This window comes from Eschrichtius robustus, chromosome 10, assembly GCF_028021215.1.
Source record: "Eschrichtius robustus isolate mEscRob2 chromosome 10, mEscRob2.pri, whole genome shotgun sequence".
NCBI lineage: Eukaryota > Metazoa > Chordata > Mammalia > Artiodactyla > Eschrichtiidae > Eschrichtius > Eschrichtius robustus.
In genome coordinates, this window is record NC_090833.1 from 83,849,887 (window position 1) to 83,862,693 (window position 12,807).

The following is a 12,807-nucleotide window of genomic DNA, read 5'->3' on the forward strand; positions in this document are numbered from 1 at the left end:
ATCTAATTAGCTTTTACATTTGTAGGAATGTTGGGGAGACAGCTACTACATTCTTCCTAGTTTCTAAGATTTTATTTCTATCAAGCTCTTTCTATCTCTGAATTTATTACAATATACTCCTCAAAAGTTCACTTTTGTAAGCATTGGTTAGAAGCTTCCTCTACTTTTCTTTAGAGAGGACCCTGTAAGTTAGAAGCCTCGTGACTATGGCTTACCCTAAATACTTGAATAATCATTGCCTGTAAGGACCTTATAAGGAGGGTGTCTGCCTTAACTCTGTTTCAGTTTAGCATTGTTTTCCAACATTCCCAAGAAGTAGGTTGACCCATTAATAGCTTACTAAGGTGACTTTTACAGAACAGGTCTGTCCAATAGAAGTATAACATGGACCACAAAAGCAAGCCATATTTCTGTTTTAAAATTTCCTAGTCTACACGTTAAAAAGTAAAAGGAAACAGACGAAGCTCATTGTATTGATGTGTTTTATTTAATTCAACCTATCTAAAATATCATCATTTCAATATACTGTTAATCTAAAAATATTAATGAGGTATTTCATGCATACCAAGTTTCCAGAATCTGAAATCTGTATTTTACACACATCTCAATTTGGACCGTATTTCAGATGATCGCTACCATATTGGACAGTGCAGGTCTAGAAGATATCAGAAGAGTAAACAGTCTCCATTAGCAACAGATCTTGACCCAGAAGAGCTTAGGCATGTTGACAAACATTCTTATCCATCTTGGTTGCCTCGTAGGAGGGTTTACTCATTTCCCTCTCTGCTTTAAGCACAGTGGTGTGCATTGGGCATTGTGAGGTTTTGCCATAATAATCTCTTCTTTTTTTTCTCTTTCACCTTAACTCTGTTTCTATGCTCTCTAAAAAGTATAGGAGAAGAATATGACATCAGTATTTTAAAAAGGACACAATCTTCGTGTTACCTTGTGCCTCCTAAACCACCTATACTTCGAAATGCACAATCATTTGTCATGGCTCACAACATCCAATCACACCAATGATTTCAAATAAGTGTTCTTGCCTCCCCTACCAGCTTCCCATTAGCCTTAATATTCTGTGGAAGCATTTCAGATGAATGTTAAGCTTCCTTTTGTTTTTATTTCCTTACTTCTATTTTACTTTCACTAGTTTCTCAGTTCTGTGCTTGACTTTATGTCATGCTAATCCACTCTTCCAACTCTGACTTAATGTGTACTCCAGGCAGCAACTCGCTGCAGCTCAGGATAAGACCTCTCCCTTGAGAATGTCTTCAGAAAGGATGGCATCTTTAGAGTGTCAGGAAATTCACCAGGAATAAGAAGAAACGAAGCTACAAAGCAGACACTAGGAATAAGAAAATAGCAATGCTCAGTGATGGGGCAAATATGCCTGTCAAAATGAAACTTCAGTGGAGGGAGTTGTCAGTGAGGGAAGCTGCCGTCTCATGTCCATTGCCAAGGGACACAATCAGCCATGGTGCTAAAACAGAGATGAATTCTATAAATAGGGTTGATAGCAGGAGTTTTCCAGCTTCTGATTGCTGTCTGGCTATGGTTCCACCCTTAGAAAAATTCTGTCCTTCGAGTGCCAAACTCAGAAGATGATTTTGCCCAACTCGTTACTGCCATATTTTCTGAATCTCTTAAAATAGAATTGGATTATAATTTAGAAAAAGAACTTGACATGTAAAAATGGATGGGCACATAGGATGAGGCCAGGTTTGTGAAATGTATTTGTCCCATGAATAGTGAAATCTCCTCTCCTAAATTCAAAAATGTTACTGAAACACAGTTTTTAACATTGCACTAAGAGTGGAGTCTCTTCCCATAGGATTTTGCTTTGAGGAAATGGAAATATGAAATGCTTGTTACGTCTTTCAGTTTGGTGCCTCCCCAGTGAAAATCCTATCTTCTTTCCCACTCTACCCCACTGTCTGACATCCCCCCACCTCTTTCTCTAACACACACAGACAAACAGACACACACACACACACACACACACACAATTTAGCATTCTTGAGTCAACACTACATAGCTGAAACTTGAGAAGAAAATTTACATGCAGAATTTGTTCATGCTTTGTGATAATGACCTGAAAATTTCATTTGCCTTCTCCAACACACTGTTAAAGATGGACCAAGGCCATAGAAATAAGCGATCTCAGCGACTCAGAGGAGCCCCTGCATAAAAAGACTGGATCTCTGAGAAAATTCTGCAGGCTTCAAGGGATTTCAGGAGGGAACCAGCGGCAGACTCAGAGGCACTTTCGTGCCTTGGGCTGGCCCCCCGCCTTATCCATGCACCTTTTGGCCTTCTTGGATCCTAGTGTGAGCAAATTGAATGCAACTTGTTTGGAGTTTCAAATTCAAATCTCCCAAATATCTGTCTGTACCAGGGAGCCTGGGAGGCATCTCAACTTAGTCTATCTCATCCAATCCTCCCAGGGACCCTGTGAAGTAGATGATATTGTTACCCTCACCCTACAGAAGAGAAAATCAGAGTTCAGAGAGGTCCAGAGCAGAGCCAAAGTCTGTGTTCTCCTTTCAGTCAAAGGCAGATCCTCACACTATGGTACCCAAAGGGGAGGAGTTCTAGCTTCACATCAAAAGGTCCAGGTTTAAACCCTGGCTCATTGCACAAATAAATCTTGAATACCTGCCATGTGCCTGGCCCCGTGCCCAATGCCAGCAGTGCAGAGGTGGAAGGCACAGTCCCTGTGTCAAGAAGCTCACCATATACACCAGAGATAAGCAAATAAACATGCAGTGAGAATGTACTGTGGCTGGCAATATGATAGAGGTGGGTACGAGGTGTACCTAGAAGGGTCATCCAACCTAGCCTGGGAGGCCAGGCCGTGGGGATGTGACAATGATGAGGGGGTCAGTGAACGTTTCTCAGAAAGGTGATGGCCAAGCGCAGTCTTGGAGGACTGCTAAGTGTTAGCCAGGTGTATTAGTTCTTATGGTTGCTGTAACAAACTACTACAAACTCAGTGGCCTAAACAACGCAAATTATTTCTCTCACAGTTCTGGAGGCAGAAGTCTGAAATCAGTTTATTTAGTTAAAGTCAAGATGTCCTGGCTCCTTCTGGAGGGTCTAGGGTAGAGTTTGTTTTCTTGCCTTTTCCAGCTTTTAAAGCTGCCCACATTCCTTGGCTCATGGCCTCTTCTTCCTTCTTCAAAGCCAGCAGCACAGCATCTTCTCTCCTCTCTGACCTCTGCTTCTATCCTAATAGCTTCTCTCTCTTGCCCCTCCTGCCGGTCTCTTATAAGGACCCTTGTTTATGATGACATTGGGGCCCACTCGAATAATCCAGGCTCATTTTCCCACATCAAGATCCTTAATCATATCTACAAAGCCCCTTTTTCTCCCTGGTGGCGCAGTGGTGTAAAGCAATTATACTCCAATAAAGATGTTTAAAAAAAAAAAAAAAAAAGAATCTGCCTGCTAATGCAGGGGACGCGGGTTCGAGCCCTGATCCAGGAAGATCCCACATGCCAAGGAACAATTAAGCCCGTGTGCCACAACTACTGATCCTGCGCTCTAGAACCCATGAGCCACAACTACTGAAGCCTGCGTGCCTAGAGCCCATGCTCCACAACAAGAGAAGCCACTGCAGTGAGAAGCCCACGCACTGCAACGAAGAATAGCCCCCACTCTCCACAACTGGAGAAAGCCCTCGTGCAGCAACAAAGACCCAACACAGCCAAAAAATAAATAAATAAATAAATTTATAAAAAAGTCCCTTTTGCCATGTAAGGTAACATATTCATAAATTACAGGGATTAGGAGGTGGATACCTTTGGGGAGGGGCATTATTCAACCTCCAACACCAGTGACCCTGGTCGAATCAGCATCCCAGGCAGAGGGATGAACACGGCCAGGGGCAGGGGGGCATGGTCCGTGTCATTTGGGCAGCTGCAGACATTTCATAAGGTGGAAGCATAAGTTTCAAGACAGGCATGTCAAGAGATCAAGCTGTACAGAGATGCAGGGGAGCCAGTTCATTCAGGCATTGTGTTTGGAGCTTGAATTATCATTGTGATTTATCACCCTATTTGCTCATGAATGTCTGAGGCCCCTGTTTGGGTCATTGTCTTCTTGATGCCACCGCAGCTCTGGTCAGTGACTGACACAGGACAGGAGCTCAGCATGTGTGCGTGGCACCAACAGATGCCAGCTGTGCCCTGCTGTGACACCGTGGTGGGTGAGCAGAGAACTAGAGGCACCAGAGGCCAGCTGGCATGCTCCTGGACATTGTCTTTGTGGCAGCGTGACTGACCTTCTTGAGCTCACTGGCAAGGATGTTTCCTGAGCCAGCAGTGTGTGTGGGCACAAGTTGGGGAAGGCTTTTTGGAGAGCTTACATAGTAAAGACTGGCAAAGTGATCATTGTTGAAGCTGGAAGATGGGTACACGAGGGGTCATTATGATCTTCTGTCTACTGAATATTTCCATAGTATAAAGCTTTACAAAGATTATATGAGCAGAGGCGAGGTGTGCAGAGCAGCCTAGAAAGTACAACCAGCCCCCAAATGGGAGAGATGTCCAAGGTAGTAATTGGGACCAGGGTTAAAAAGGATGAAGGGGATAAAAAGTTAATGTCTGCACCTTGCACTGGTCAGAATGGCCATCATCAAAAAGTCTACAAATAGTAAATGCTGGAGAGGACGTGGAGAAAAGGGAACCCTTCACATTGTTGGTGGGAATGTAACTGGTACAGCCACTATGGAGAACAGTATGGAGGTTCCTTAAAAAACGAAAAATAGAATTACCATATGATCCTGCAATCCCACTCCTAGGCATATATCTGGAAAAGAAGAAAACTCTAATTCTAAAAGACACATGCACCCCAGTGTTCACAGAAGCACTATTTACAATAACCAAGACGTGGAAGCAACCTAACTGTCCATTGACAGATGAATGGGTAAAGAAGATGTGGTATGTATATACAATGGAATATTACTCAGCCCTTTAAAAGTATGAAATAATGCCATTTGCAGCAATATGGATGGACCTAGAGATTATCATACTAAGTGAAGTCAGACAGAGAAAGACAAATATTTGTGGAATCTAAAAAATGATACAAACGAACTTATTTACAAAACAGAAATAGACTCACAGACATAGAAAACAAACTTATGGTTACCAAACGGGAAAGGAGGGGGGGGATGGATAAATTGGGAACTTGGGTTTAACAGATACAGATACACACTACTATATATAAAATAGATAAACAAGGACCTACTGTATAGCACAGGGAACTATATTCAATATCTTATAAAAAGTTCATGTCTGTCACTTAATGAAAGAACATCTATGTAAATCCATCATAAACTAAACCTTTGCGTACCCAGAAGGAACTTTTCCTCAGTTATTCATACAAACATTATTTCCTCAGGAATTAGGCTAGTTTTTCAATCTTTTGTGTGATACATGAGATGAATGCCCTTCCCATCCAGGAACCTCAAAGCCCCCTAAAGGAATTCCTCTCAATGCAGCTTCCCTCTCACGCCCTCGGTCTAAGCTGTGTTGGTTTTCTCCCCTCTGCCCCTGGTCCCCAGACGCTGAAAGATGCCAGTGACAATGCACGCAAGGACTTCCACCGCGAGGCCGAGCTGCTGACCAACCTCCAGCACGAACACATCGTCAAGTTCTATGGCGTCTGTGTGGAGGGTGATCCTCTCATCATGGTCTTTGAGTACATGAAGCACGGGGACCTCAACAAGTTCCTCAGGTATGGGGGGCACCGGGGGCCACGTGGGAGGTGGGCTTCAGACAGCCTGGGGGTGAGGACAGGGGGCTTCCTGGGAAGGACCAAGGGGCCCTTGGACCTTTCTCTGGAACAGCCTGTCCTGGTGACAACATCAATGCCTACTACAGAGAAAGAACCTGAGGACACTGCATTGCTCCTTTTCCTGAATCAACAAACTCTATATAATGTGAGACTAATGATTCCACTCCATTTCACCTGTGTTTATTGAGCGTTGGTTCATTAAATGGTACATGACATGTGCATTTGAGACGGGCCTTAGGCTCTGTGGGAGTTTGCCAGGTGGATAAGGGAAGAATGTTATTCGGGCAAAGGAAACAGCAAGAGTTCAGGCACCCAGGTGTCACAGGGAAAGGTCTGGTCTGGTGAGAGTGGAGAGTCTGGAGATGCCAGACAACACAAGAAACCAGGGCAAGGGGAGGTAGAAAAGGGGGTAGGAGGAGTCACGGCTGGAAAGGTGAGCATTTGGGCTTTACTCTGAGGATGGAAAGAAGAACCAGGAAGTCAGTCGGTCAGAGGATCGAGTGAAAAGAACAGAATCGAAAGAGCAAAACATCTAGGAGAAAGGAGGTAAAACGACATTGGATAGGACCATTGAAGACCGAGGATTGGGGCCTTATTGAGTCCTGGAGGTCAGAAAAAGATGGTCAGCTTCGACATGAGGGGTTTTGTGACCAGCGGGGAAAACTGGAAGGCAGCAAAGCGAGGAAAGGGAAAATGTTGAGGATAAAAGGGAGTCGTTGGGTTGTTAAATAGCGTTGTAACTTGGATTTCTAGCATTGGCCTAATTGGGTTTTGGTTCAGCCGTGGGTTCTCAGGAAGTCCCTTCCTTGGGGTGATGGGTGCGGGGGCCTGCGAGGGGCCGCGGGGTAGAGCAAGTGAGAGACGGTTTAGAGTGTGCATAACCGGGGGTGGGGTGCGCGGGTGGGCGGCGCTGCTTTGAAACAGTGAGGACAACGTGCGAAGTAAAAGGGATCGCAGTGCAGCGTCTCTCGAGGAGATAGTAATGATCCGGGCAGCATGTTCAGCTGGAGTTGAATCTCAGCTCTGGCATTTATTAGCTGAATGACCTTGGGCAAGTCTCTTAGCTGTTCTGGTGATAATATTGAGCCAGCAGGGTAGGCATGAGGGCTGAATTAGAATAAATAGAAAGCTTGTAGCATAGGAGCAAGTAGGAAGTTTTCAACAAGCAGAAGCTTGAATTCTGCTAGTAATGATTTTTACTCATACACCAGCTGAGAGAAATCGAAAGGAGAGCTGAATTTGATGAGAGAGACAGAGGAAGCTGGTGGTCACCCTACTGGAGCCCATAGTGAGTGTTCTTATCCCGTATCTACCAGGGGAGAGAAGAAATGTGCTGATCCAGACCCTCCTTGGTGAAGGAAAACAAGCGATGTTTTCATTTGCATTAAACAGAGGCACGATGGAAGCCGCACATTTATGATCTCGAACAATGGAAAGAGTAAGAGGTCCCAGTAGTGAGGGCTGGGAGACCCGGGTTCTCCCTCCTATTCAGCATCAGTTGCTTGGGTCCCTTGGGTGGGTCCCAAGCCACACCACCTCGGCCACCTCAACTCTCAGGTGGGTCTGAGTTAGATCCTCTTAAAGTCACATCTGGCTCTAGCATACTGTTTTCTTTAAAATAGAACTAATCTTTGAAAGATTAGTATAATTTAGGAGAAATAAGAAAGATGTTCCTCACTGGCCTCAGTTTCCTCACCTGTAAAAGAGGTGTGATAACACCCATTTCAAGGCCTAGTGTCAGGACTATTGTGATGGCAGGTAATCAATAGATGTTGTCCCCACAACCCTTCTTCTCTGACACATTTTCCTCTTTATTTTGGCTGAGGCGTCCATAATCCCGGGGAAGTGACGCCTTTTGCGTTACAGCAGCACCTAGACTGCTCTGTCCTCCTCTAGTTTCTACGGGCACTGAAGAGAGCTTTCCACAGAAATCAGCACCAGTAGCTTCATGCAGCCCCTGGAAGGTTCAGGAACTGTACAGTTTAAGGAATAAGTCAATTGCTGAGAGAACTGTGGAAGGGTGAGAGAGTACTGCTGTGTTTAGAAATGTCATCCCATGCTTTGTACAGTCTGGATCATTTTGACCATCCCTAGCCTTGTGAATACATGTGCACAGGTGATAGGAGAGAGGATGATGGGAGCTTTTGCCCATTATCTTGACAGATCTAATGTGAAAGGAAGAAAAGAAGCTGAATTTGGTTGAGGTCTGCTGCTTATAGAGCTAATTTCCTTTGTTCCCATGTTTTAGGATATGTCCCTAACTTAAAATGGTACTTTCCAGAAACTGTAGCATAATAAATTCAAATGTACTCACCTGGATGCAATTAAATGCCTCTGTGAGCTCAGACTCCGTGTGTGTGTGTGTGTGTGTGTGTGTGTGTGTGTGTGTTGATCCTTTCACTTTCAGTTTCATCCCTTGCTCTCCTTCCTGCCTTCCAGAAGGAGCAGGCACCTAGTTCTCCCTTGGCAGCTTGCACAGGGCATGGAGCTCTTGAAAATCTCCTCTGCTCCATTTCAGAATCTGCTGGACTCTGGGAACAAGAGGTTTTCCATGCCAAGAATCAGGTTCTCAGGTCCAGGGATGTGCTGTGAACTACAGTCTGTCCTCTCTTTCTGGAAGGGAACCCAGCCCTTACACTGCCATGAATGTGTCCCCAAGTGTCATTGGAACTGCCCTATAAAGACAGATGTCTACAATTATCCTCCCACCCTTTTTATTCATCCAAAAGCCACACATTGAGGACCAACATGGCCAGGCCCTATGCTCGGTTGGCTGGGAGATGAAGAGTCAAGCATGGTCCTTGCTTTCAAGGAGATGACAATTTTCCCCTTAGAATTCTCCTGAATTCCCTTCCAATGAGGGGAAGATAGAGACAGCTTTTTTTTTTCAAGCAATAACAGCTATTTATGGGGAATTCCCTGGTGGTCCAGTAGTTAGGACTCAGTGCTTTCACTGCCGGGGCCCAGGGTTTGATCTCGCAAGCTGCGTGGTGAGGCCAAGAAAAAAAAAAAGCTATTTATTTATTGAGCCTTTCTAAGCATTGTAAATGTTTTAAATGTATCAACATAGTAAGCTATTATTACCATCATTTCCATATTACAGTTGAAGAAAGTGAGTCAAGCAGCTAGTGAGTGACAGAGTTGAGATTCAAACCCATAGCCAGGGCTGCAAAACCCATAGTCTTAACCATGTCAGTACTTCCTCTTGAAGTGGCCATTAAAAAACCAGAAGGAAAGCAGTGTCCTGTAGAATTCTGGAGCCAGAGGAGTGTGGCTAAGTGCTGCCGTCACCCCCATTGGGGGAGGCAACAGGCCGAACAAGGCAGGGTGGGCAACCTCCCTCGTCAGAATCCCGCTGAAGCTACTACCTGCTCCCCGAGCCAGGGCACCGGTGGTGCTTTCCCCTCTTAAGGCGTGTTCTCCTGGAAAAGGTGAAATATGTTTTTATTTCCAAGAGCTGCGGGGTAACCTGTGGAGTGAAGCAAAGGGCTGTTGTCAACGTTGTTTATACTCCTCTTAAGAACTTGTTTAGAAGACTCGCCTGCCCTGTTTTTACAGCAGGACTTTCTGCTCAAGCAAAGCATTCAAAGGCTTCTTCTATTAAAAGGAACCTTGTTCAAATACCCAGAACCAAGCAGGAGAAACGGCTGGTTAAAAAGGTCATGAAGAGCCTAGTGGTAAGACGGGAATAAAGACACAGACCTACTAGAGAATGGACTTGAGGATACGAAGAGGGGGAAGGGTAAGCTGTGACAAAGTGAGAGAGTGGCATGGACATATATACACTACCAAACGTAAAATAGATAGCTAGTGGGAAGCAGCTGCATAGCACAGGGAGATCAGCTCGGTGCTTTGTGACCACCTAGAGGGGTGGGATAGGGAGGGTGGGAAGGAGATGCAAGAGGGAGGAGATATGGGAACATAGGTATACCTATAGCTGATTCACTTTGTTATAAAGCAGAAACTAGCACACCATTGTAAAGAAATTATACTCCAATAAAGATGTTAAAAAAAAAAAAAAATGCAGGAGCCTGCCCCAACCCACAGGGAAGGAGGTGGAGTGCAGAGGGCCCTGGAGGGCGCCAGCTTTCCGGTGCTGCAGAGTGGAAAGCTGGCAGATGGGGGCTTTGCACAGAGGTGGCCTTTTGTGCTTGGCCTCTAACTTTTCCTCTTTCCTGGAGTCTGCAACAGACAGATTCTTAGAGGAGTCTGGATTTCTGGAGCTGAAATAAGGCTGTGAAAAATCAACAACTTATTTCACTCTTTGAACTAAATCTATGAAGACTTCATCCTGGCCTATGTTCTCTGGGTGTTTCAGGATTTCCCATAATTTATGTGCATCCCTAGGTCCTTTTCCTCGTGTCTCCTACGATGAGTGAAAACACTGTCACTTTCCCCTGCCCCTTCAGTGCTAGGAAGGGTTGGGCTTGAGTGACCTTTAGTGAGGTGGGCGGGGCCGACCCTGAGAGCCCCATCACAGGCCAACCACAAAAAGAAATGCACAGATGATGACTTGTGTTTTCGTATCACCATCCATTTCTTTTTTTAAAGAAAACTTTGTTTGCAAAGCCTTTCTCTCCAGCTTTCCAGTGAAAGTCTACAAAGCACGATACAAGCAGAGTCTCAAGTATCCCCTGTCAGTGTAATATTATTAGGAAGGTGTAGTCAGTATCCCCACTTTACAGAATGAGGAAACAGGCCCAGACATGTTCTGTAGCTTACCTGAGCTCACAGCTAGCATGTTAGAAGGAGATCACATTCAGTTCTGATAACCCAGAGCCTTGGCCGCTGCACTGCAAGACTTCCTACTCCAGAGGGAGATTCTGAGCTGGAGAGAGCCTGAAGCTTTGCCCGTATTCTCCTCTGTGTGACCATTGGCAGTCGGGGCTGTAGTTTGAACGGAGGGAAATAAATGTGTCAGGACTTGCCTTGTACAAAAACAAGAATGGTTAAATCCAGATATTCAGAGATAAAAGGAACCTAAATCATCACCCAACATAATACCCCTATGGATTTTTGCCTAATGGGGAAATTCCAGACTGGACAAGTTGAAAGTCTTCCCCAGATCATGGGGCTAGACACCGCGAGGACTGGGAAACTCCCCACCTCCTTGTCCAGTGCTTGTTCTCTGAAAATGCAAGAGTGAGTGATCTGGTGACAGCGTGTTTTGGGAACCACTGTGGCTGGAGCCATGATGGGAGGGGCTATGGGGCTGGTGGGTCGGAGGAGGGGCAAAACGAGCTGGATGGTCTTGGGTAATTCTGGCTCTCTTATTTTCAAATACTCATATAGCTCTGGACCCCCATAGGTGGGGTCACCCACTTTAAATTCTAAAATTTAGAATCCTCTATGTTTGTTTTAAGTGCTTCCAACTGTCCTGAAGGAGATCTTCTCCCTTGTTTCCCTTTGGGAGACAGAAGCCCTTTGACTCCCGCCCTGGCAGGTCCAGCAGCAAAGGGCACCTTTACTCCTTGCCCTGCAGCACCCCTCAGGCCATCAGGGACAGTGACTCCAGTCGGCTCAGCAGGGTTCCGGGGTGGGGAATGCGGAAAGGGGGGTGGGAGCGGTTCATGATGGCATACTAAGACTGGGACCCTCCCCTCCCTGAAGCACATGCCAGTGTTAAGATGCCTTAAGTTGTCACATAGCTGGGAAAAGGCTGGGTGTGTAAAACAGAAGATAAAGAAGGTATAAGACACCATACTTCACCACTCCCCCCTGCCCCCCGCCATAGTGTGGGGAATAAGACTTGCCCCAGTAAAAGAATAAATGTGTTGTGATTCAAAAGGCTCTTCTCTGTGGTGCCCAGGACATGTGTTGAGCTGGAGGTCAGGGGTAGGGGTGGGCCGAAGGAGATGGTATTTTTCACTGGGAATGAATGTCCGGGATGAGGATGCCCTGGGATTCTGCTGAGTTGGGCTTGGGGATAACATGGGCAGCTTGAAGCCATGTTGGGCCACAGAGCAGGTGGAGCAGGGGAGAGCAGAGCTGCACTCTGGAGAGAGTGAGGGCCCTCTGCTGCAGCATGTGGCTGGGAGGACAGAGTTGGGGCTCCTGCTGGGGTGCAGTGACCCCTCACTCCAGGAGAGCCAAACTCTTCCCCCAGTGTTTTATTTTGATTTGGGTTTTTTTGTTTGCTTGTTTTTTGCTTCATCCACCCACTGCTTTTCAGGGTCTTGGGATCTAGCCAGTGCCTGACCCCAGCATAATTCCAGAACCCTAAAATGTGAACCTGTCTGTGTGTCGAGGGGGGCACTTATTCAGGCACACGTGGCCCTGGAAATGCTAAACTTTCTGGGAAATAAAGCCTAGGTGCTCTGGAGGCTTTCGAGATAAAACTGTGGGTGGAGCATCCTTCCCTCCTCTTTTGCTAAGTCAGGCAGCATCTTTCCGCACCAGCAGCTGATGTGGGGCAAAGGGACCCTCAAGACAAAGAGCTGAGGCTCCAGCAAGGCCTTCTGTGTTCTCCCCAGGGCGCACGGACCTGACGCCGTGCTGATGGCCGAGGGCAACCCGCCGACGGAGCTGACGCAGTCGCAGATGCTGCACATCGCCCAGCAGATCGCTGCGGGCATGGTCTACCTGGCGTCCCAGCACTTCGTGCACCGAGACCTGGCCACCCGGAACTGCCTGGTGGGCGAGAACCTCTTGGTGAAGATCGGGGACTTCGGCATGTCCCGGGATGTGTACAGCACTGACTACTACAGGGTGAGTGGCTGTACCGAAGAAGAGACCCCAGGGCCATCCTTCCCTGGGGGCCCCTCGTTGTATTAGTTTGCTAGGGCTGCCACAACAAAATACCACAGACTAAGTGGCTTACACATCAGAAATTGATTTTCTCACACTTCTAGAGGCTAGAAGTCCAAGATCAAGGTGACGGCAGGGGTGGTTTCTTCTAAGGCTTCTCTCCTCGGCTTACAGACAGTGCCTTCTCGCTATGTGCACACTCACATGGTCTTTTCTCTGTGCACGGGCATCCCTGGGGTCTCTCTGTGTGTCTAAATTTCCTCT

At 46.4% G+C, this 12,807-nt stretch overlaps 1 protein-coding gene across 3 annotated transcripts in view; it reads left to right on the forward strand.

The window, feature by feature from the left end:
* The window catches only part of NTRK2 (neurotrophic receptor tyrosine kinase 2), a 366,665-nt gene that overhangs the window by 284,800 nt on the left and 69,058 nt on the right, over window positions 1-12,807 (forward strand). For all 3 annotated transcript variants that reach the window (XM_068552108.1, XM_068552106.1, XM_068552107.1), the window contains 2 exons: window positions 5,564-5,736; window positions 12,270-12,504. In XM_068552108.1, the coding sequence (XP_068408209.1) occupies window positions 5,564-5,736; window positions 12,270-12,504 (408 nt within the window). The remainder of the gene's footprint in view (window positions 1-5,563; window positions 5,737-12,269; window positions 12,505-12,807) is intronic.